The 26963-nt window shown below is 41.0% G+C and overlaps 1 protein-coding gene across 1 annotated transcript in view; it reads right to left on the minus strand.

The window, feature by feature from the left end:
• The window catches only part of TUBD1 (tubulin delta 1), a 405148-nt gene that overhangs the window by 303808 nt on the left and 74377 nt on the right, over positions 1-26963 (minus strand). Inside the window, exon 2 of the mRNA XM_044054532.1 lies at positions 12811-13027. Within this exon, the coding sequence (XP_043910467.1) occupies positions 12811-13027 (217 nt within the window). The remainder of the gene's footprint in view (positions 1-12810; positions 13028-26963) is intronic.

Genomic DNA, 26963 nt, shown 5'->3' on the forward strand with positions numbered 1-26963 from the left:
TTCCATGGTAGGAGTAACAGAATCTGATGCAATTTCCTATCCACTTGGAGATTGTCTGTTTTGAAATTGCTTTTCCTTCCCTTCCTGTTGCATATGCTACCAGAAGCTGGTCAGTTTTTCTATTGCTCTTGGTTCTGTCCAGGTAGTAGCGCAACTGTCTATGTACATCCAAAGTATGCAGCAGTCTTTCCCCCCTGTTCTGTGGATTGGGAAGAAGGTAGGTAGGTGGATAGCCTGGTTTAAAGACACTCTGGATACCACCTTAGGCATAAATGTAGGATTTGTTCTCATGGACACTCTATCTTGATGGAAGATTAGGAAGGGTTGTACTGCCATTAAAGCCTGTAGCTCAGAAACCCTTCTTGCTGAGGTAATTGCCAGCAGAAAAGCAGTTTTCCAGGATAGGTGTTGAAGATCTGCTGTTGCTGCTGGTTCGAAAGGGAGTGTCAACTTTTCTAGCACAAAGTTCAAGTCCCATGCTGGTAATGGTGGTTTCCTAGGAGGTTTTACATTTTAATTCCTCTCAGAAACTGCCTGAGTAGAGGATGAGAAGACAGGAGGTTCAAGCTGTATTCTGCAGAAATAGCTGATGCATGTATCTTGATGGAGGAATAGGACAGGCCTGTATGGAAAAGCTCTGCCAAATACTCCAGGATGTTGGCAATGTCTACCTTTGACACATCTTTTCCCCTTTCAGTACTCCAAATGAGAAACCTTTTCCATTTTCCTGCATAGTTCCTTCTCGTTGAAGGTCTGCGGGCCTCAAGGATAATGTCTTTAACCCTTTGGGATAAATCTGGGTTAGTTGCTCTTATGTAATGTTCCAGGCAGTCAGCTGCAGAGTTTTCAGGTTTGGATGCAGGGTGTTGTAGCCGCTCTGAGTTAACAGCAAAGGAATCAGGGGTAGTTGTCCACATTTGCCCCCGAGACATGCTCCTCAGTAATGGGTACCAATGTTGTCTTGGCCAGTCTGGAGCTATCAGAATGATCCTTGGACGTTCCTCTCTGATTTTCAATAGCACCTTGTGCATCAAAGGAAGAGGTGGGAATGCATATGCTGTCAGGCCTTTCCAACTGAAGGATAGAGAGTCCACCTTCCATGCAAGTGGGTGGTACGTCCTTGTGCAGAATTTCTTGAGCTGGTGATTGAGTGGGGATGTGAATAGGTCTATTTGTGGCAGTCCCCATTTCCTTGTGATGACCTTGAAGATGTCCGGGTGTAGCATCCATTCGTGAGCATCCGAGGTAGTTCTGCTTAATATGTCTGCTAGGATGTTTTCTTTTCCAGGTACAAAAATTGCTTGTAGCTGAATGTTGTAGCTCAGAGCCATATTCCATAGGTCCAGTGCCATCCGGCATAGAGGGTATGAATGGGTGCCTCCCTGTTTGTTGATGTACCACATGACTGTGGTGTTGTCTGTCCTTATCATCAACTGCCCTTCTTGGAGGAATGGTCTGAAATTCTGGATTGCTAGTTTTACTGCCAGCATTTCCTTTTGATTTATGTGCAAGTGCAGCTGATCTGGAGTCCATAAGCCTTGTATGCACTTGTCCAGCATGTGGGCCCCCCAACCGAGGTCTGAGGCGTCCGTTGTGATGGTTTGGCTTGGTTGAATGCTGTGGAAGGGCAAACCTGGGTTTGACTGGCATGCCTGAGCCCACCATAGGAACTCTTGTTTCAGGCATGGGATTAGTGGTATTTCGGTTTCTAGGCTGTGCCTGTGTTGAGACCATAAATTCTTCAGGTACCACTGTAGCTTTCTCATATGCAGTCTGGCATGAGGGACCAGGATTATGCAGGATGCCATGAAGCCCAAGGCCTGCAGTACTTTCCTTGCTGTTAGTTTGTTCTGCTTTGTTAATGCCAAGAAGTAGAGAGGAAGTTGTTCTTGTTTTTCTGCAGTTAGGAATGCCATCTGTTTTACTGTGTCCAATTCTGCACCTAAGAAGGTTATTCTTTGGGATGGTATCAGTCTTGATTTTTTATATTGACTGTATATCCCAGGGCTTGCAGTAAGCAAATGACTCTTTGTAAGTCTTCTGTTAGCTTGTTTTGTTGTCCGCTTGTATCAGGCAGTCGTCCAGGTATGGATATATTTGGATTCCTGAAGCCTGCAGTGAGCAATTACTGATGCCAGGCATTTCGTGAACACTCTGGGCAGTAGATAAGCCAAAGGGCAATGCTGAGAATTGATAATGCTCTGATCCTGCAAGAAATCTGAGGTATCTTCTGCAATTTGGTCGTATGGGGACGTGCAGGTATGCCTCCTTGAGATCTAGAGTCACCAGCCAATACTCCTTGCCCAGCATGGGAAGAAGTTGCTGTAGGGTCAGCATTTTGAATTTTGGAACAATGATGAATGTGTTTAAAGCGGACAGGTCGAGAATAGGCCTCCAATTTTTCTCTTTTCTTGGTACCAGGAAGAGTCTGGAGTAAAATCCTTTCCTTGTTCCATAGATGGTACCCTTTCCACAGCTCTCATCTTTGCTAATTGAGCTATTTGTTTTAGAGCTTCTGTCTTTTGATTTGGTGGTAGGTTTGGCATTCCTCTTTTCCTGGTAAAGTATGGAAATGAAACCTGTAGCCTTGGTCTATAGTTTGTAAAATCCACTTGTCTCTTGTGATGTAGTGCCAGTTTTTTGAAAATAAGGCTAACTTTCCGCCTAAGGGTGCTGCAATTTGTTCCCTGGTAGGCGGTGCCAGAGCCAAGTCACTGTGATTGTCCTGTTGCAGTGGTAGTAGTTGTGTCTGTGCCTCGCTGGTTGTTACCTTGCCACTGGCGTCCCTGTAGGCACCTCCTCTGGATTGATTTCTGCCTCTCGACGCCTATTCCTGCCTCTCTGTGTTTTAGAGGAGTCTGGAAAGGACCAATTTTTGGAAGGCCAGTTCCTGCTAAACCTTGGAGGCTGAACCTGTAAGAAATCTTTCACTGTTTGTACAGATTTTGCCTTCTCTTCCATTTTCTTCAGTACCTGCTGAGCAGGAGAACCAAATAAACTGACCTTATCCATAGGAGCATCTAATAGTTTTGCTTTAACATGATCCGGCAAGACCTGTTCTTTCAACCATGCATGCCTTCTTATAACTGTGCCAGTCATGGCTGATCTAAAGGAAGCCTCCAGTGCATCATAGCCACATTTTAAAGAATGGTTACTAACCTGCTGAATGTTATGCACCATTTCTAGAACATATTTCTTATCTAAAGAATCATCAGAGGACAGTTTCTTAGTTAACTGATCAAGCATAAACTCCTGGTATTGGATCATATGAAACTGACAGTTCAATGCCCTAGCTAAGAGAGTAGCAGAGGTGTATACTTTTTTACCCCATCTCTCTAGGGACCTGGATTCCCTTTCAGAGGGGAGAGGGTTTTTAACTGAGGTTGAAGCTACTGCCTTAGGCCCCTGGGAGATAGTCTCGGGATCTGCAAAAGGGGCCTTGTATAAATGATGATGTGTGTCCGGGACCCTGTAGAACCTATTGGGCTTAGCAGGGGCTGGAGGCAAAGTGTCAGGAGCAGTGCAAGCATCATTAAATGCATCATCTACAACAGGAAGAACTGGAGGTATAGCTAAAGGCCTATGTTGTGGTAAATGCAAAAAAGTCCTAAGCCTTTTCCTTGAGTCTGAGAAATCTTGCCCCTGCCATTGAAATTGCTCTCTCATGGCATGTAAGGTTTCCCCAAAGGAAAATTCCTCTGGTGGAGAGGCAGAAGGAATCGATTCCTCAGCATCGGAGTCTTCATAAGTAGAAAAAGGAGCCTCTGGATGGTCTGTAATGTCTGAATCATCAGAAGAATCATCTGAGGACACTGGCTCAGGGGCTCTGCTCTAGGTCTCTTTTCTGGAGGAGGTTGAGAGGCCCTGTCTGGATGAGGTTGGGATCCCCTTATTAAAGAGATGAGATCCTCTGCCAGAGTAAGCATTGGGGAACTGGAGCTGGGCCTGTGAGAGGGGGGCTTAACAGGCACAGACTTAGAAGTTTTGGCTGCTTTAGCCCTGGCAAAGGCCTTTATGGACATGGCTGCAGGCGGCCTAGCAGCACCACGTGCAGGGGTTGAAACATCCAAAGGGATGGTGTCCGATAATTCTTGTGAAACCACAGTAGCAGGTAGAATTTCAGAGGCCGACTCAACCAGGTTAGAAGGGGCCTCAGTAGTAGTCATGGATTCGGCTGAAGTTAGAACCGTTTGCTCGGTTTCGGCCGAAGCAGAGACACTCGTGGTTTGCTTAACCGCGGTTTCGGCCGAAACTGCGGACCGCCAGTGTCGGTCCTTTTCTTTGCGTTTCTTAACAACTTGTGAAGTCGGAGGATCCGACGGCATTATGTACGCAAAATCTGAGCCGAAAAACTGTTCAGCAAACTCCGACCGACGTCTAAGCGTCCGTCGGTTGAAAGAAGCACAGGCTAAACAAGCTGCTACGTCGTGGTCTGGGCCTAAACAAGGTAAGCAGTAAGAGTGGAAATCTTTATGAGGTATTTGTTTCCCACAAGTTAAACAGTTATTAACTTTTTCTGACATCGGCTGAGGCAAGAAAGAGTCCCCAACGGGGTACTAAGCTTTTTAGAAGTCTTCGAAGTGGCATTCGGTAGTAGTAATCTCTGGATCTGACCGACCGGCACTTGCGAACAGCTTCTGCTTCGGGCGCCACGCGGCAAGAAAGACTGAGGAAAATGGCGTCGGCTGATGCCTTTATACCCGAAGAACTGCAGCTATGACGTCGGGTGAAGTGCAACACCAGCCGAGGCCAGACCCAGACTTTGGAATCCGGCCGAACGAAGGGCTGCCTGACGACAGGACAACCCATTTGTAAGGACTGCAGATGCATCCTTGAAGGACATCTGCCCTACTGCACAAGTCCAACCTAACTGTCAGTCAATTACCAAACTCCTACTGCTCCCCCAATAATTGGGACATACTTATCTCACAACTTCAACTTCACCCTAAAAAGGTCATCACTAAAATTGTGATCTATATTCCACCTAGTAATACACCTGCTAGCCTTGAAGACTTCTTATCCTGGTGTTCTTCCACATACTCACAAGAAACCCTTATTCTGGGGGACTTCAACAACCTAGATTGGTTCACCTGTATATCAGAACCACCAAGTAGTCTAATAAATCTCCATGGCTACCAGCAGCTAGTCCAAATTCCAACTAGATGTGATAAAAAATCTAAAATGGAATCCAGCCTTGACTGGGCCCTAACAACCCCACATTGTACCCTCACAGAGGCAGTCTCCCAGACACCTTAAGTGACCATAACATAATATACTTTATACGTAGTAGAACAAGTATATGCAAAACCACTAACTATATATCCACTAGAAACACAAAAAAATTCTCTCCTGAGGTCCTCAGCACTTTACTCTGTAACTGTGACTGGACCCCCCTAAAAACCCTCCCACTTGACCAGGCTGTAGCATATTTCAAAAAAACATTTCTACAACACCTAGACACTGTCGCTCCATTGCGCAAAATCAAGGTTAGAACCTCTACAAACCCCTGGCTCAGTAAAGAAACCTAACAAATCCTCAAGTCCAGAGACACTGCCTGGCTTTACTATAAAAAAAACAAAGAAACACAAAGCCTAAGTACCAAGAACTGCGCAACCGTGCAAACAAATGCATTAGGCTGGACAAAAAATCCTACTTTACAACATTACAAACTAAATACCAACACAACCCGCAAAAATTTTGGAAAAATGTAAACCAGCTACTGAAATCCACCCAAAAGGCTACCCCCAAACCAACCACCCTTGACACTAAAGTTCCCATCAAAACACAATTCAACTCCCACTTTGTAAACTCATTTCTATCCTTAGTATCACAGGGCAGTTCCTTCCTCACTATCCCCCCAACACAAATAACACTAATACAAGCTTTACCCTCAAAACAGTTTCCACCACTTCAATCAAAAGCATGCTCTCCAAACTAAAAAAACTCATCAATAGCAGCTGACCTACTCCCCAGCTATTTCTTGAAACTCGCAGCAGATGCTATTGCTATCCCAGTCTCCACTCTCATAAACAGATCATTTGTTGAAAACTATGTGCCCAAACTCTGGAAAATATCCTATGCTACACCCATACATAAAGGCGGGAACTCCACTGAACTTAATAACTACAGACCCATTTGCTTTACTCTCCTCCCGGCCAAAATCCTAGAAAAATGCATCCATACCCAGATGCTAAACTATTTCCTAGACAGCAACATCCTGCCACCTACTCAGCATGGTTTCAGACCTGCCCATAATACCACTACAGCCCTCCTCTGCTTCACAGACACAGTAAACCATCTCAAAAATGAAGGCCTATAAGTGTGTCAACTCTTTTTTTTTGGATATGTCCAAAGCATTTGACACAGTCTCAAACCAAATCCTGCTAAACAAACTAAACCAATATCATCTATCAAATTCCACTCTTACCTGGTTCCAAAGCTACTTAACTGACAGGTACCAAGCTGTGAAATGGGAAAATTCTCTCTCTCTCTCCTCAGCTGCCCATAACTATAGGAGTCCATAGGGTTCTATCTTAGGACCACTACTATTCACAGTCTTCACAAATTACCTCCATACCTCCACCCAGCATGCTTCTATAATTCAGTATGCAGATGACACTACCTAAATCTGTGCTGCACAAAACATTCTCACCCTCCTGCAAACAACTCAACTAGCATTCTCCGACGTTGAAAACTACCTTACTAAAGCCCAACTTATCCTCAATCCAAAGAAAACTCAGCTTATGATTATAACCAGTTCTAACAAAAACACTAACAGTCAATTCACTATCTACTCCACAAATGCTACTCCAAATGCTCCAGTGGCACAGGCTAAGCTATTGGGAATAACCATAGACTCCCACCTAAAATTTGATAGTCATCTCAACTTAACTATTAAAAAAGTACATGCCAAACTGGGGTCACTCTACCGTATCAAACCAATTCTTACCAACAGCACCCATTGCTCATTCCCAACTTCTATCCACCCTACTCTATGCATCTCCCATTCTAACTAATCTCAACAAAACTGAACTAAGCAAAATGGAAGCCTGCTGTAACAGAATTGCCCGCTTTGCTGCAAATTGCTCATATAAAACTCATCACTGTACTGCTTTGAGACAGCTCCACTGGCTTGAACTGCCCAACCTCCTAACCTACAATCAGCTCTACCTCTGTCATTCTATCTATTACCTACCCAATAAGTGTCCTGCCCTCAAACACCTAGTACAACATCACTCAGCCAAAAGGCCCCTTAGATCATCAAGCAAACTACTACTAGAAGTCACCAACAGCTACAACAGCTTTGGAAATGCACTATACAGTAGTTCAGTGGCTAAAAAATGGAACTCTGTCCCTACTAGCATTCAAAACACATATTCCAAAGCCTCCTTTAAAGATGTCATCAGGCAACATCTCAAGCAAAGTTGGCAATGCCATGATTGCTCCCCAGGCTAGTGAAAGCGGATAAGGTACACATACTAAACCTAGAGTACTTGATTAAGATTGAAAACTATTCTCACAAACACTGGCTAATCTACAATGTATGTACTGTACCTGTGTACTATGTATGTATTCTACCTATGTTCCAAATTTCAGCTGTACACCACAAATCTATTAATTACCTTTATTTTTAAAATTAATATTTTTTTGTTTGTTCTCTCCACTGTAACTGTTTATGTGCTGCATACCACTGTAAAAACATGTCTCTTGTAATTTGTGTGTATACTGATGATGTCTAAATAACTAAATTTGTCTGCAATTTTTCTTTGTGGAGCTTTTCTCCCCGGGCCTCTGCTGAAAAAGGGTCTTTTCGGCTCAGACACCCCCGGTTAACAAATGTAAAATAAAATAAATAAAATTAAAATAAATGTATCTGGTAGGTCAAAGCTGTGTCCCACAGTGCCATGGCTAATCTGCAAAGGGGGTACGAGTGTGTGCCCCCTTGCTTGTTTATATACCACAGGACTGTGGTGTTGTCAGTCTTTATCAGTAGTTGTCCTGGATGAAGCAAGTCCTTAAAGGCTGTTAGGGCATTTTGAACAGCTATAGCATCTCTTTCTGGTTGATATGTAGATGCATTTTTTTGGTGTCCATATGCCCTGAATGCATCTTCCTGCCATGTGGGCCCCCCAGGCATAATCTGATGAGTCTGTTGTTATGGTTTGGCTGGCAGGGGCTAGAGTGAATGGCCGTCCCATGTTTTGGTGACGTGCCTTTGCCCACCATAGAAACTCCTGTTGCAGGCAGGGAATGAGAGGAATCATTGTTTCCAGATTGATAATGTTGACTCCATAAACCTTTTAGATACCACTGAAGTTTCCTCATATGCAGTCTTGCATATGGAATCAGTAGGATGCAGGATGCCATGAAGCCCAGAGCCTGCAGAATTTGTCTTGTAGAAGACTGTTTTTTTGTTGCCATCAGTTTGAAGTAAGTAGTCAGTTGCCTTTGCTTGTCTGGCGTGAGGTAAGCCATCTGGGCAGTTGTAATCAAACTTGCACCCAGGAATGTTATCTTTTGAGAGGGTACCAAGTTGTGATTTCTTTTCATTTATTGTGTACCCCAGGCATGTTAGGAGCTGTTTCACAAACGCCAGGTGTCGAAGAAGAGTGTCCTTTGTCCTCTGCTTGAATGAGACAGTCGTCCAAGTAAGGATATATTTGTATACTTGTCTGCAAAATGCAATTACTGGTGCCAGGCACTTTGTAAAGACCCTGGGCACAGTAGATAAGCCAAAGGGCAGTGCAGAGAATTGGTAATGCATTAAGCCAGCCTTAAATCCGAGATATCTTCTGCACGATTGTCTTATTAGGACATGCAGGTATGCCTCTTTTAGGTCTAAAGTCACTAGCCAAGCATTCTTGCCCAACATGGGCAGAAGCTGCTGCAAAGTCAGCATTTTGAATTTTGGAATGTCCAGGTATGTGTTCAAAATTGATAAATCCATTATTGGCCCACCAGGTCTTGTCCTTTCTGGGTACCAAGAACAGTCTTGAGTAAAAACCTTGTCCTTTTTCCTGTTCTGGTACTGTCTGAATGGCAACCATATCCATGAGGGACGTAACCTGTTTCTGTGCCTCTGCCCATTGATTTTTTGGCAGATCTGGCCAACCATTTGCCATTGGCAAAATGTGGAAATTGAATCTGTATCCCTGTGATACGATGTTTAGTACCCCACTTGTTCTGGGTTATTAACTGCCAATTTTGAGCAACAAGTGCTAATTTTCCCCCTAAGGGTGCTGCCAAGAGATAAGTGCTTGGTGTAGGCAGAGGGAAGTCATTGGGATTGCTTTCTGGAGGTTTGCGCTTTATCTCCTCCAGATTTGGAGGTGGAAGGGCCCCACTGCTTTGACCTGTATGAATCTTGCGTCTGGTATCTGGAACCCTTAGGGCAACTGGATTTGCCCCTTTGAGCTTTGTCTGACACAGGAAAGGACCAGTATTTTGTAGGCCAGTGTCTACTGAATCTTGGTGGCTGCACTTGCAAGAAGTCTTTAACAGTTTGAATAGACTTAGCTTTGTCTTCCATTTTCTTTAAAACCTCTTCTGCCTTAATACCAAACAGAGAATCATACTGTAAAGGTGTGTCTAGCAATTTAGCTTTAACATGATCGGGTAAATTTTGTTCCTTTAACCAGGCATGCCTCCTGATCACAGATCCAGTAACTGTGGCCCTGCAGGAGGCCTCTAAGGAATCAAAACCACAGTGCAAAGTATGCTTTCCAACTTGTTCTGCTGCATGCAATAATTCCTGCAATTCCTTATTTAGTGCACATTCTGAAATCAACATCATTTTCTGTTTCAGCAATCCCATAACATGTTGTTGGTACTTAAACATATGAAATTGACGGTTTAAGGCCCTGATTGCCAAGGTTGCAGATGTATAAACCTTTTTTCCCAATCTGTCCAGTGCCCTTGAATCTCTGTCAGAGGGGGTAGGATTTTTTGCTGTTGAGGCCTTAACTCCCTTGGGACCCTGTGAAATAGTTTCAGGATCAGCAGCAGTGTTTCTAAATAAAAATTTGTGTGAGTCAGGGACCCTGTAATATCGGTCAGGCTCACTGGGAGCCGGAGGTAAGGAGTCAGGGGTCAAGCTGGACTCCGAAAACACATCATCCACAATATCTAACACAGGGGGAATAGCTAAAGGCTTGTGCTGAGGGAGAAGAAAAAAATCCCTGAGCCTCTTTTTTGATTCTGAGAAGTCTTGACTCTCCCAGTGAAAATGCTCCCTCAAAGTATGCAAGGTTTCTCCAAATTAATAATCCTCAGGAGGAGATGCAGATGGAATAGACTCCTCAGCATCAGAACCCTCATAGGGAGGTATAGATAATTCCTAATCAGAAGAAATAGAAACCTGATCTGAAGATTCATAATCAGTGTCTTGCCTAGGCCTCTTATCAGGATGGGGATGGGTACCCCTGATCAAGGTAATAAGGTCTTCAGCCATTTTGTTCATCTGTTTTTTAGGTATAGAGGCCTGTGCACGTGGCTCATGCATCATTTTTTTAGTTTTAGAAGTTGCTTTTGTCTTTGGTTTTGCAGCTGTCGTCGGTTTGATATACAAATGTTGAGGTCTGAATACACCCTCAGAAGCCAATGCCTGCTCAGTGGCTCCGGACCCATCCGAGGGAGATACATCCATCGGTCCAATACCTTGAGTATCTTGCAGCATGCCGGACTCCACATGGCTGTAGGTAGAGGCCTGCGACTTGAAGGTAGTGGGTATCAGGGGCTGCGAAAGCACCTTACTGAGTAGAGTACTGGCGAACTGGCGACTGGCTTAGGAGAAGCTTAGTTGTCGGTTTTGGATCTCGACTGCCTTTCTCTGTCCTTTTCTTTGTGTTTTTTATGTACTCCAGTAGTCGGATTGCTATCCTATGACATTTCTGGGTAGTTAAATCTGTTTCCAAAATACTTTGATGCAAAAATATACTGACGCTTAATAGTGAATTGGTTAAATCTAGCACAAAACAAACAGCCAGGCATGTTGTGATCAGGGCCTAGGCAAGGAATACAGTATAAATGGAAATCCTTATGAGGTATTTGCTTCCCACAAGTAATAAAATTATTAATTTTTTCTGACATCGGTAAAAAGCAAGAAAAAAGTTTCTCCAACGGGGTACTTAGCTTTAGTGAAGACTTCGGTTCTGAAACTCAAACTTGAATATTTCAGTAGTTGGCCAACCGGCACTTGCGAAATGCTTCTGCTCAGGCACCGCGCGGCAAGAAAGACTAAAGAAAATGGCGTTGGCTGCATGTTTTATACCCCTGACGAGCTGACGTCATGGAAGAGGAGACAGCAACCGATGCAGGACCCAAGACTTTGGAATTCAGGCCGACTGAGGGCAACCGGTTAACAGATTACCCTAAATGTAATGACTGCAACAGTGAAACACGAAGAACATCATAGTTTCATTATGGATGATTTATGACTAGCACAGAGAAGTCCAATAACAATACAATGCAATACGCAGGTTTCGATAAGGCAGGTTGGGTCTTCCATTCATGCCCCTCCAAGTATCACAATCTCTCCCCATATGAGAACAGATGTCTTCCCAGCAGTACAAAAAGTAAGTAGGTAGTACCCCATCAAACACTGCACCAATGGCCTCTGTAAAATCTAAATATAACAAATAGATATTAAGTTCATATGCACAAACATTTTTCCCTTCTGTAACACAAGTGCATCAAGACAAACATCTTGCCTACTTACATAAACTCCAGCACCATAGCTACTGGCCACATGATTTGTGAGCATCCCCTCACTCATCTTGGGGCTCAGAACACTGACAAGCAGTAACTCTGGGTCCAGAATAAACATGGTATGCAGAAGTAACGTCAACTATATCATGTTATCAAGTTGGTCATTTTTACACCTCCCAAACAAGCTCTGGTTCCTTCTTCAGGTGTAAAGTGGTATCCTACATCCCAAAAGCAAGTTTCCATTGTTTGGGACTAATCTGTTCTAATTGTCTTGTTCCTGCTTGTCCCTTCAGTGGTCTTGTACCTGATGTTCAACCTCAGCCTTGTAGTTTTTGAGCCCACCATACCCAAGCTCCATAGGGTTTTCCTGAACTGAACCCAACTGGGCTATGTGGGTCACATGGTCATCAGGCACTCGCTAAAGAATATCACTCATAGGCCTGGCTCTAGGGCTGGGAACCAGTACCCTTGTTCTGGACAAAGTGCACTTGTTCCTTAAATAAACCACATGGAGGTCAATTTATTCTTTAAATAAACCACTATGGAAGTCAACTTTCTCTATCACTGAGAGTCTGACACCTTTTTTTGCACCAGTTTGTCAAGGGTATCCCTTCCACAATAAAAGTTCCAAACACAGCCCTAAAGACTAAAGGGCCACACAAACCTCTCTGCTATGACAAAATCATAATCCCAGTAGGCAGTCTAGTGATGCATAACCTACACAGTATTCAAAGTCATATTTCTTTGTTTATCTATATTAATCAACTATTCAACATTTGACAGCAACAAGAGTAATGCTACAGGGGACTAATTGGACAGATACTCAGCAATAACACTACACAGCAGTAAATTCTTTATATTGCTGGTATAAAGAATGTATCACATAATATGCCATCTACTAATGTCTTTCACACTGCTCCTACTAACAAAAGATATAGTTTTCAAAACTAGAAGTGTCTTTGAAACATGTTATCACTATGTTCTAGCTTAACTAAGGAGTATTAACTAGTTTTGATTAGCAGTATGTCATTAAGACATAGAGCTTTTCTTTAAGATTATGATTTCTTGCCAGGACTAAAAGAATAAAATGAGTTCCATCCTTACCTCACCAGTACCATAAGGCCAAATCACTTCGTTAAGAAAGAAAGATTTTGGATAGGCATCACGTAGACACTGTGTTATATATGTTCCTAATCCTGATCCTGTACCACCCGCCATGCTCATCAGGGTGAAAAACCCACCCATATGTTCACATTTTTCCACTTCATGTTGTATCATGTTCATAAGCACATCTGTGTGCCTAGGTCCATGTGCACAGAATCTGTAGTAAAAAAACAGAAAATGTGTCATAATGAAATGAAAATAACAATGCACTTGCTCAACTTGAAGAAAAACTGGAAAAAAATTAAAGAATTTTCATAACAAAACTAGACTTAACATACAAGAAAAACAATTCTAATTAAAGAACAACATATACGGAATGATGATCACTTTAAACTGAAGGTAAAATGGTCTACCTAGCAATTGACAAGCACTATAAAAATAATTCCTACAGATAAGCAGAATAAAATGAAGGTAAAGCTCAACTAAAGAGGGAAAAAAGTCATTCAGAATTTGGATTTGTTTTCTAATACTGACACTACAGTGTAGCATAAGGGGTTTCTGCACTCCTGAGTGTGCCATCTTTTGGATGAGACAATAAACAGAGGTCCAATCTGCCAAAGTTGATGGTAGTTCAGGTGGATGTAAAAGATCTCACAGTATTTATCAAAAAGTGTAGGGGTCCTTTATTTATATATAAAACTAACTTATTTCCAACGTATTTACATATTTATAAATATTTACAAGTGTACAAAGACACACACACACACACACACACACGCATATATATATATGGGTCTACTTTGTTTAAACGAAAATACGGTTAAACAAATTTTACTTACCCAAGCTGAATACACTGAAGCTCCATTTCAACAAATGAATGGACTGCTGAATTCTTTCCCTGTGAAAGGAACCACTTGGCCACCATGGTGAACTGTGCCCCCTCGTCCATGTAGTGGGATTTTGGAGTTGGCATATTTAAGTAGGGGAGGTATGTGGGGGACAAAGCCCCCCACTTTGGTGGGCTAACTTTTCCTCCATTTCGGTTGTTTACTATGGTGGCCAAGTGATTCCTTTCACAGGGAAAGGAATTTGGGTATCCATTCATTGAAATGGAACTTTGGTGGATTCAGCTTGGGTAAGTAAAACTCGTTTAAATGAAGTAGATTCATATATTATACACACACACACACACACACACACACACACACACACACACACACACACAAACAAGACTGAAAGTTCAAAAGACTGAAAATCAAAATATCTAAAACTCAAGACATCGAAAATATTTTTTGCAGCAGGCAAGCCTCCCTGCACCCATGTGGAAGCGGGGCTGCAGCACCCACACCCCCTGCTAATTATATATACTAAATTTCAAGATTGCACAGCACTAGAAAAAGGGCAAATTCCACTTTCAACATTTTGAGTTTTAAACATTTTGATTTTCAGTTTTGAGCTTTTTATCTTATGAAGGGGAAAAAAAAAAAATATATATATATATATATATATATATATATATATATATATATATATACATATATATATATATATATACACATATATATATATACACATATATATATATATATACACACACACACAGACACACACACACACGTATACACACAGACACACATCTATACACATACAAAACAAATCTCTTAGCACAATCATACTAATTTTTTATCCCAGTTAGAAAATAGAATATTGTGATAAAATCCATTTACCATTAAACAAAATTTTATTTATTCTTTCATTCCATATAACATATATAACATATCTTATCTATTAACATATTTTACTTCTATTATTGTACCAATATTTAATCATATCCATGTTTACTTTATCCACTTCTTTTATATCTTCAAAAATCTTTTCATAGTTTTCCCAATAACTTTTTCAAGATCAATGTTCCCTAGCTTCCTCTTCATGACGATGTAAAAGTATTTTATCACTTTTCTTCTTATATGGCATATTTCCTTGACATTCTACTTTCTGATTACACTATTTGCTTCTTATTTTTACAGGTTTCATTTTTTCATCTCTTAGATGTTCCCAATGTTTTATATTGTATTTTTATCACTGCATTCTTATGCCATACTTTTCTTTTTTTTTATATCAATTTTCACTTTCCACAAAAATATTTTTTTGTTAGTAACATTTTATTTTGACATTTACACACTCTTTCACTATACCCCAAAATATATAATTCCTGCATTTATACAATTTTACTACTAATCTCCCATATTTTTAATTTATCCACTTTAACACTTTGAACACATTTTATGAAGAAGTATATAGCACTGATTTAAATTCACTGTAAAACTCCTCCTCCTTTATTTACATACAAAACTTTTGTTTTTACTGGGTTTTATCTAGAACCCCACCCATATAAATAAAAAGATACCCACTGCAATAATTCCTTTCCAAATACTGTTGGCAACATAAATGCATTTGTAAAACATGCTATTTTCCCATCAGTACTGAATTTATCAAATAAGACTTTTCTGAATGATAATTTATATGTTCGCCAGAAAAGACGTTTGCTTAATTTCTTCTATTGTTTTCCCCAGTGAATTCTACTTGCACCTTTACTCCCAATTTTTATACCCAACACAGAAATGTCATTCACTGTAAAATATATACCCTCGATCTCCACTACATCACATAAACCTTTACTTTTGTCTTTATTTAAAGCCATCCCTATCATTTACAGACACTCCTTTGCGCAAATTATTACTTCTTTTACCCATTTTTTTTTGCAATTATAATGTAATTTGTATATATTAAAAGAACTGGAATTCTTAGCCCTTCAGTTGTTATACACCCCACCGCCTTCATTTTGTAATTTCACATACTATCACATTCATAACTAATGCAAAGAATATACAAGCTCATTGGACATCTCTTACACCACTCTTCATATGTACCTCTTGGCTTAATCAGCCATTTACACGTATTTTTACTATATGCTGACATACATAATTTTCTAACTTTTTGACTTATATTCTTTCATTATGATCCATAAGATTTCATGTCCAGTTGTGTCAAATGCTTTATTACGGTCTCCTATCACAATATTTGATTTTCTGTTCATAATATCATCCACAATTTCTCTATCATTAATAATATTTTTTAATCATTAATAATTCCTGACAACCCTTCCCCTTTATACTACTAAAACTATTCTATAACATTTTCCACTTTAGTTTTAAATTGCTTTTGTATTTTCATAAACATCTTATAATTATTATTCAATACGATTAGTCTGCAGTTTTCTATCGTCCTTCTTCTATATGAATTTAAGTATTCCACTACATAATTCCTAATGCATAAAACCTTCATTTAACCATTTATTCATAATCTTTAAAAAAATACTTTTTTGCCAGTCCCTTAATTTTTTATACAGTTCATACCCTATTCCATCTGGGTCTGCAGCTGAATCTATATTTACTTGTCCTAATACTTTATCTAGCTCATTTAAAGAAATCTCCTTCTCCAACTTTTTATTCTCTTTCTGTTAACTTTCTATGTTTTTTCCAGTACCTTCTCTTTTTCTTTATACACTTCTTGTACATATTGTACTACACTATTCATAATCTTTCCTGAGTTATACTTCTCCTTTTACATTTATTTTTTTCATTGTACTACCATCTTCTTTTACTAATCTGCTTAAGTAACTTGGTACTTATTCTTTTTACTTGTAAAAAATATATTTATATAACAATTTATCATCTTTATTCATTTGCCTATTTTTATACACTCCTTGTTTCCTTTATCTCTAGCCATATTGCAAGATGATCAGAAAATCCTGTTTCAACTACCTCCTTTTCTCCTGTAACTAAACCTTCCTAAACTATAAAAAAAACCTGTTTGGTGGGAGGATGGCATAATGGTTAAGGTGTTTGCCTTACAAACAGAAGGTGCAGGGTTTGATTCTCACATGGGGTAAGTGGCTAGGCTTAAAATGGCCTGCAAAGGCAGTTAGCCTAGTACCAGCCTATGAACCTATAACCTATAATTCTTGTATTTTTTCTTGATTTCTTTCAAAAAATTTTTCTAAATCTTCCAATGCTTTATATGTTTTTATATTTTGATTTCTCTACTTTTCTCACATCAGATTGCAAATGTAAAAAAAAAATTATATTTTTTCCTTAAATATCATCCACCATTCAGACCAATTTTCATAAAATGTTCTCATAGTAATATGATCTTTCCATAACTACTATTAATCTCTTTCCTTCTTCATTCCATGCTTTCCCATTTATCATCTTTATTCATTTGCCTATTTTTATACACTCCTTGTTTCCTTTATCTCTAGCCATATTGCAAGATGATCAGAAAATCCTGTTTCAACCACCTTCCTTTTCTCCTGTAACTAAACCTTCCTAAACTATAAAAAAAACCTGTTTCAGTTCTATACATACCCCTTTTTCTAAGTCCATGAATTTTTGTTCCAACGTTTTAACTCATCACATATCGTGACTTATCACATATCATAACTTCTAACATTTTTCTTGTATCATTCCTTTTTTTATGCTTGCCTCAATTCAAAATTAAAGTATCATGTTATTGTTGTTGTCTTTTGGCTTTTCCCGGTTAGGGGTCGCCACAGTGGAACTCCGGTCTGCTAATGATTGGCAGTAGATTCTGACGAATGCCGAGGTGCCTGCTCAACATTCAACCTTCAACTAAGGCACGCCCATTTACACGTCTTTCAAAAGCCCACCCAACCGCGGGAAGGATATGCTGACTCCACACAGAAGGCACTCCCCGCACTCCAGCGGAGAATCGAATGGGAGAACCTCTTGCTGTGAGGCAACAACGCTACTGCTGCACCACCACGGATGTATCATGTTATTATAATATTCATATTTATTACTACATAGTCTACAATCTGATAAACTTTCCCTTTCTTTACAATTAGTATAAGCATATAATGTTATAATTTTATATACTTGTTCTTTCCATTTTAAAACTACAATGGCTAATCTTCCCATTTCTGCTAGAGTTACATCCAATATCTTTACTGTATTTCTACAGAATATGACTATTCCACAGCTCACATTTCCCAAATTCCAGATTATCTCTCCTCCCCATAGTTTCTTTGTTTGCAATCGTTCATTTGTTAAAACGTGTGCATCTTCAAATATAATTACATCTACATCATATTTATACACTACTCCAAAATTCCTGTTATTCTTAATACTATTTACATTTACAGAAAGCACTCTAAAATTTAAATTTTCCCTTTTCCTTATATTCATATTATTGATTTCAGAAGTTCATAGAAAATTACTAGGCTAGCTTTCTTAATTGGACATTTAAGCCTAACAAATTTCCTTCCCAAAGGTGGGAATTAAGCACTGTACTTTGTGTCTGTGAGTCAACACCTTAATTATTAAAACAAGTTCCAGTCTTTAGCTGTATATATATATTCTTTTTCATCCATTTCCTTTCTCTTTTGTACTTATCACTTTAAATTTTCTTTTTCTGTCTTTTACTCTTTTGCCAATAGAATTACTTTTTCTCCTTTTATTACCTCCCAGTTTATGTTTTCATCACTTATTTCAGAACCTTCTACGTCCTCTATCATTTTTCTCTCATCTAATATTTCAACTACTTCTAAAATTTCTTCTCTTTGTTCATTTTCTTTTTATTCTCCTTATTTTTCTTTTCATTTTTGTAATCCATCCATAAATGTCCACTTTTGTTGTATTTATGACATTTCAATTAACATTTTTTTTGCATCATGTCTCATTTGTCCACACACATAACATTTTCTTTTGTCACGGTTACTTATCAAATCTCCTTCCTTTCCACAAGAAAAAAGCATGTTTTGGGTTGTACCCAATATTTTACAACAGCCCTATTCTAATCTGTATTTATCTTGCTTGATATATGCACATTTTTTCTCTATTTTAACACAATATTACAATCCCAGCCACCAGTTCATAAATCCCTTTTTCATAAATTTTTGTACTGTCCAGTACTTCTTTACGTAAAGCTTTCAAATATCCTTTCAAAGTCTCTGTTTCTACCTCTGTTCGAAATTGTACATGAATCTTGTCTCCCTGTTAAATGCTTTTATAATATAAAGATCCCACGTGTTACAATCTTCCTTTGTCATATTCTCCAAGAAATTTTCCATTGAAAAAAAATCTCAAATATGTCACAAAATGTCTCCTTGCCTATACGAATAAATGCTTTTACTTCATGTGCTTTTACACCCAAAGGAGCTATTAAACTGTCCCACACTTCATACCTGTCCATTTTTGTCTTCTTTACTTTGAATCCTTACCACATACTTCTGCTTATTTTCTTCTGCCTTCCTTTCTGCGACTCCACTTTTGCCTTCTTTTACATTCTTCTGCATATCTTTTCTTTTCCACCTCACCACTAATTCTTTAGGATGATCTCTGCATCCTCCTTTTGCATTCTCTCCATAACCTTCCCCCCAAGGAAACATCTCCTTCATTTTATGGCTCACTCTGCACAACCATTCCTTTAAGTAAATCATCCCACAACCCTCCCGATTGAAGGGTTGTAATTATATATCTATCATTTGCTGACTCATCTCCTTAGAAACATTTCCTCAGAATCCTGCACACATTCTCTTGGTCTTAGTATTTGCTTTCTCCTTCGTTTATTTCACCATTCCACCATCCTCTTCTCTCCCCATCTGCCTCCCTGTTTCTCCTGGCCACTTCAGTGCCTGGAATAGAAATAGGAAGTCCTCCTTTAAAATGGATCCTACTCGCAACAGTGAAGGAGTAGGGGAAGTTCCCTAGTGCCCTGGCCAAATTTCACCTAGTCAGTATAAGTACAACCTTGGGTCTATCCTAGTGGGACTAAACTGGCCAACAAATTACAGGTTCACAGGTTTACAGGTGTGGTGTATATTACGCCAATAACCACTAGCTAGGGTCTATTTAAGCCTAGCCATGAAGCCCAAACCTCTGACAAGTTCTGATACCCTTAAGTGTAAGCAGGAACTTAGGAAATGAAAGAATTACAAACAGAGGCATGGGAGATGAGCCATTTACCAACTGCCTGTGTCCATTAGAGAGACAGGTGTCAAACCGGGATGAATTTTCTGTATCCCATCCAACTGTCCAAGTTCCACTTGAACTGGGTTAAGGAGGAACTCTGCTTCACATGGATGGGGAGCCTGTTCAAGGGTAGGGGCAGTCTTTGGGATACCTTTCTTTCTCTCCAGCAGGTCTTATTTATATCACAGGAAATGTAGTTTTTAGAACAGCTAATTCTAGTGTTTTTTTTTTTTTTTCGGACAGGAGGTCCATCAGGGTGTGGTATGACACTGTTTTGTATACCAGGCATAGATTTTCCCTCAACAGCCTGTAGGAGGCAGAATACAGGGATAGGGCCTTGAATCAGTCTGCACAGGACATGTTACTTACACCCTGCATTCTTTTAGCAAGGAACCTCTGTGGGCTTTCCAACTGTTGCATGTGCCTGGTTAGGTGCATACCAAACAGGGAACTATACTCAATGATAGATCTGATGAATGCAGAGTACAGCAGAACAATGAACTCCTTGGACCTAGATGCCATGCATTTATTTACAATTTGTACAACACAGAATTATTTCCTCACTACTGTAGACACATAATGGTCAAAGGCTAGATTACTGTTTGTGTGTCTCCCAAGTCCCTGACTCCTGAGTTGAATCTTAGGGATGTGTTGCCAGTATGATGGGTACCAGGGGTAGATGACTTCCTTGAAGGATCCTATTATGCATTTCTTGGCATTTAAATTTACTCCCTAGTTCTAACACAAGTTATTTGTCTGTCTCAGCCCTTCCTGGAGAACATTAGTGTCAGTGGGAGATTCTATGACTGCTCCTAATTTGCAATCTTCTACAAATCTGGTAAGCCACAGGCCTTTGACAATGGCTTTGACTTCATAGTAATAAATGCCAAAAAGAAGAGGTCCTAAGACTGATCCCTGAGGGACTCCACTTGTGACTGTCCCCTTTGTAGAGCTGGACTCTCTAATTCTAACTTCATGGCTCCAGTCTACTGGATGTCATAAGGGTTTATACTTAACCTCTTAAGTTTGTCAACAATGCCCGAGCAGGGTATTGTGTCAAAAGGCTTGGCCAGGCCAAGGTAGGTAGTGTAAACCATTTTGCCCTTGTCCATTGCTTTGGTGACCTTCTCAAAGTCGTCCACCAGGTTGAGTGAGCATGACCTGCCTTTGACAAAACCAAATTGGGTTGGGTCCAATGTGTACAGGTTTCCTATGTTGTTAATGATCATTTCCACAATAATTATTTTCATGGCTTTGCATATAAGATATGAGAGACTTATGGACCTATAGTTACTGGAGCCTGTAGATGGCCCTGCTTTGACCACAGGACAATTGCTGCTGTTCTCCATTTGGTAGGCGTGAAGTCTGTTTGGAGGCTACAGTTACTCAGCAATTTCACAGGACCTGAAAGATCATGTTTCATGCTATTTAGAAGGCATCCTGAGATATTGTCTGGGTCTACTGATGCAGTGTTCTAGGCCTTAGAGCACTGAGAACCTGTTCCCTAGTGATAGCATGTATTTTATGCTACTTCCTGAGGGGAGGTTGAGGGGGAGAAAGGGGTAAAGTTAGAGATATATTAGCCTGCCAGTACGTCTTCTACTTCTTCTGACTCAGTGTGGGTGACTCCATCAACCAGCTCTGCACACAACTGTGTACTGCCTTTGAGGTTGTGGACATAGCTAAAGAATACATTATGGCTGTCCTTGGTCTCAAATTTGTCTTTACCAGACTTTATTTTTCCTCTTGAATTATTTGTTTAGTTTGAGGATAGCTCAGTGCTAGACCTCCTAATTTTGCCATGATTTTCTTCCTGTTACACAGCCTACAAACACTGAATCCACCAGGGTGGCTTGTGTTTTGAGTTAGTTCTGTACTTATTCCTGGTGGGTACAAACTACCTCTATGCAGATATTAACATTTTTAGAGTTTTTGTGAATAATTCCATGTACACAAAAGTGCTGTAATGGTTTATGGGGGGGTTAACATTTCACCAGGTTACCAATTAATAGTAGGACGTTGGCAGAGTAGTTTCTGAATGTTTCAGGTTTTATTTTTACTTCAAAGAAGACTGTTTTGTAGTTTGACTTTACCAGAGAGGTCATTACACTAAGGGTTGTGCAACACCTCTCCAATATTAATGAGAACCAGATCCATTATGGTTTCCCCCCATGGTCAGCATACTGACAAGATGGTCCAGGAAGTTTGTGTTTACAAAATCCAGAAATCTCTGTGCCTACACGTTTGGTAATATACATGATTTCCATTTAATAGTGGGGTGATTAACGCTGCCCATGAATATGGCATAGGATTGGATTGCGTTTCCACATCCACATAAGCATAGTAAATAGGCAGAAATAAGGCATCATGAACGGAAGGAAAAAAAAAAAAAAGAGGGTGTTCCTCCCTATCTGACATAATGATGACATCTCAAAATTGGTAGAATGAGTGGGAGAGGGGAGTTGATTGGTGGGGTATGGGAGGTGCAAGGGGTGTGGCCTTGCTCTGGTTTTAGCCACAATGAAAGGTGGCAACTCTAGGGCATGGCTTAACGTCCTACTCAAAGGACAGCAATGTCAGGAGAAAAGCACCTCCTATGCTGTAAGTGTCAGCAATAGGTCTACCTGGTGTGGAAAATGAACCTACAGCCTTTTGCATCAAAGGCAAGTGCACAACCTGTTGCATCACTGACAAGGTTACTATTACAAAGACAGAACCTCTGTATTTTATATTGATGTTTCTAATGTGTTAGTGGAAACACGGTCAATGAAAACTGGCAGTTCTGGTCCTTATTCTTTAATAGGCAGGTTACTAAAATCCATGGTGAGATGTCAAAAACTGAAAGCAGGTTGTCTAACTAATAAGTTTGTTGATGCCTCACCAAACAGGCTCTTTTCTACTAAAAAAATACAATCAACCATCTGAGAGCACCAAGCATCATAAATTAGACATTATTCAACTGGAAATGTGACAAATATACTGAATGGGGTCAGGGGATGTAGTCACCTCCTTCTGGGAAGGCATCAAAACCAATGACTGTTGCTGACTTAAATTAAGAATACTTACTGGTGAGCATGGGAAAGTACTGTTTAAATCATCCTCCATAAAGTGCCAAGTGAGGGCTAACTCTCTGAAAAATCTTATAGGAGGGGCTATCAATATGCAAGTCAACACTCCTACATGCACTAGCTGGTTGGTAATACAAAAAAAAAAGTCAGCAAACACTATTTTCAGCAATTCTTTAGCCTTTTAATGGAAAACAACCTTAAAACTAAGAAAATGTATTCACTCTCCCTAAATCACTGACTGCTTCTTACAGAATTTGAATGTGTTTTCTGCAAACTGGCTTCCAATGGGCTTTGACATATCAATGTGATCTTATTTTTCTTCAAGCCTTTCTCTTTCCCACAATCCATTTCAAGTCTTCTTTATAAGAGTCACACTTGACATGAGGAAGCAGAGGTGTATTTCCATGCTATTGACATATAATTGGATAAGTGTCAGTCACTGTCATCTTAAATACCGTCTGCAACAGGACTGCCTCTTATTTCTTGAATGGCCCTCATTTGTCTCTCTCAGGGCTTGTTTACAGTAAACTAAGGAATTGTACAGCTGCAACCAAAGCTGTTGCTAAATTACATGTCTTTGTTCAAAGCATCTTTTTGTAGCCCATGATGAATTGACAGGCCCCTGCCACCACACTTCAGTAAATGTGCGGATACTTTACTAGAATTACAAGAACATTTTTCTTACTTTTCCATAAATGTCACAGACTTCTTTTTTAATGTCACAGACATCTTTGACTTTGATACTACATTCAAGGAATTTTAAAAAGTAACGTAGTATGAGCAACAAACATTTAAAATTTAATGCTCAAAGCTTAGCATTTCAATACTGTGGTGATGCTTATGTAAATTTGTCAAAAGAGGTGATAACCGCCTATGAACTACTGCCCGATCTAACTACTCTGTTTTGTTATGAAAGGCATGGCTACTTCTGAAGCAGATGTGAATCGGTGTAATTTCTTTTCCTCTCTGCAACAAAGACAATGGAGAAGAGTTCCACACCTCCCAGTCGTGTTTACAGCAGTCTGAGCTCCTGAAGTGTCCAGGACTAATAACCCGCATAAGACTGTCAGCAGTACCTGACTGCAGATTTCTCTGTGTCTGTGCTATGTCATACAGGTCTAGACAAGTTCATTAGCAAATTATGTGAGACATTTAAAAAAAGTGGGTAGTCTTTCTCTTCCTTTGATTCCAAGGTGACGAAATGAAAGTTTTATAAAGTGCAAGCAGGTTTCTGGCACCTACACAGTACTAGAATCATACTGCTGGGAGAAAAGTAACCCAAGAGTGGAGTAGGAGAAGTTGGAGTTTTCCTGGGTTTCCTGTTCAGATGACTTGGAAGTTCAAAAATTCACAATACTATTATGCTGCTCTTACAGACACACACCGACACCCCCCCCCCGACAGACACACACACAGACACACACACCCCGACAGACACACACACAGACAGACACACACACCGACAGACAGACAGACACACACACACCCCGACAGACAAACACCGACAGACACACACACACCGACAGACACACACACACCGACAGACACACACACACCGACAGACACACACACACACACACACACACACACACACACACACCCGACAGGCGACACACACACACACCCGACAGACCACACACCCGACAGACACACACACACACACACACACAGACACACACACACAGACACACACAGACACCCCCCGACAGACACACACACATACACACAGACAGACATACAGACACACACACACCGACACACACACCACCGACACACACACACAGACACACACACCACCGACACACAGACACACACACCACCGACACACAGACACACACACCACCGACACACAGACACACACACACACACACACACACACCACCGACACACACACACACACCACCGACACACACACACACACACACACACACCCACCGACCGACACACACACACACCCACCGACACACACACACCACCGACACACACCCACACCGACACACACCCCCACACCGACACACACACCCACACCGACACACACACCCACACCGACACACACACCCACACACACACCCACACACACACACAGACACACACACACACACACACACCCACACACACACACACCGACACACACACACCCACCGACACACACACACACACACCACCGACACACACACCACCGACACACACACCCACCGACACACACACCCACCGACACACACACACACACACACACACCCACCGACACACACACACACACACCACACCGACACACACACACACACACCACACCGACACACACACACCACACCGACACACACACACACACCGACACACACACACACCACACCGACACACACACCACACACACACACACACCCACCGACACACACACACCACACACACACCACCACACACACACACACCGACACAAACACCCACCCACCCACACACACACACACACCACACCCACCGACACACACACACACACACACACACACACACACACACACCCACCGACACACACACACACCCACCGACACACACACACCCACCGACACACACACACACACACACCCACACACACACACACCCACCCACCGACACACACACACCCACCCACCGACACACACACCCACACACACACACACACACCCACCGACACACACACACCCACCGACACACACACACACACCCACCGACACACACACACACCCACCGACACACACACACACACCCACCGACACACACACACACACACACACACACCCACTGACACACACACACCCACCCACTGACACACACACACCGACACACCCACCCACACACACACACACACACACACACACACCCACCGACACACACACCCACTCACACACACACACACACCCACACACACACACACACACACACACACACACACACACACCGACACACACACACACACACACACACACACACACACACACCGACACACCGACAGAGACACCCACCGACAGAGACACCCACAGACAGACAGACACACAGACAGACAGACACACAGACAGACAGACACACAGACAGACAGACACACAGACAGACACAAAATATCACCTGATATGGAGTTTAAACTTAACAAAATTCTACTAATCTCAAGCTTGCTTGGTAACTTTCTCCCATGATGCATTGTTTTCTGAATAGCAAGCAAAGCACTGCAACTTTCTCAAACTAAAGTCACACATTTAACCCTATTTTGCAATATTATAAGATGGCTGTCTTTTTATATTTCACCAAGCTAAAGAAAACAGATTATATACCAGATTATTTATCAGCTGATATGAAAGAAAACAGTCCGTGATGGGTTCTTTCTATGGTTAGGTTGACCCTTTCTAACAATCAGAATACATCAACTTTTTTCACAAGATCTCAAACTCACTGGTATACTTGCCCATCTCAGGTGCCTGCCATGACACCAACTGGCAAACTATGTCTGACCCCAGAGCCTGCCAGTATTCTCACAGCCACCATTGAGCACCTTTGTGGTAATCAAGGAATAACAATGAAGATTTGTCACCTACACTACTTACACAGTTGGTGTAATGGTTACGGCACTCGCCTCGCAAGCACAAAGTGTATTACGCAGTTACATAATGTACAAGTGAAAGTTGAAGGACTCAAACTTAGGAGCATGGGATCAAGCTTGTTAGCAACAAATAGCCTTAACTTGCTGAACTGCAAGACAACTGTTGATTTCAGAGGCAATGCAAATTTGTCCTAAGGGACATATTACCCTTGTGAAAGATCAGATACACAGAGGTCAGAAGTTCAGACAGTCTGTAAGCAGAGGTAACAGCCCTAAAAGAAAAAAAAAACACATTTTCAAGGACATATCTTGGTGTTGCTATGCCAGCAGGCCTGAATGGCAGTCTGCTAATCATGAAGATGAAGTTCATTGGGTAGGAGAGGGTTCTTCCACAGAAAATAAATACGTAGCTCTCTTTTAAGCAACTGCTTGACCAACTAAGCACAGGGTCACAATTTTGTTTTCCCCAAA

The sequence above is a fragment of the Protopterus annectens genome, chromosome 13.part0, assembly GCF_019279795.1.
Source record: "Protopterus annectens isolate FY-2018-M chromosome 13.part0, PAN1.0, whole genome shotgun sequence".
Lineage (NCBI taxonomy): Eukaryota > Metazoa > Chordata > Ceratodontiformes > Protopteridae > Protopterus > Protopterus annectens.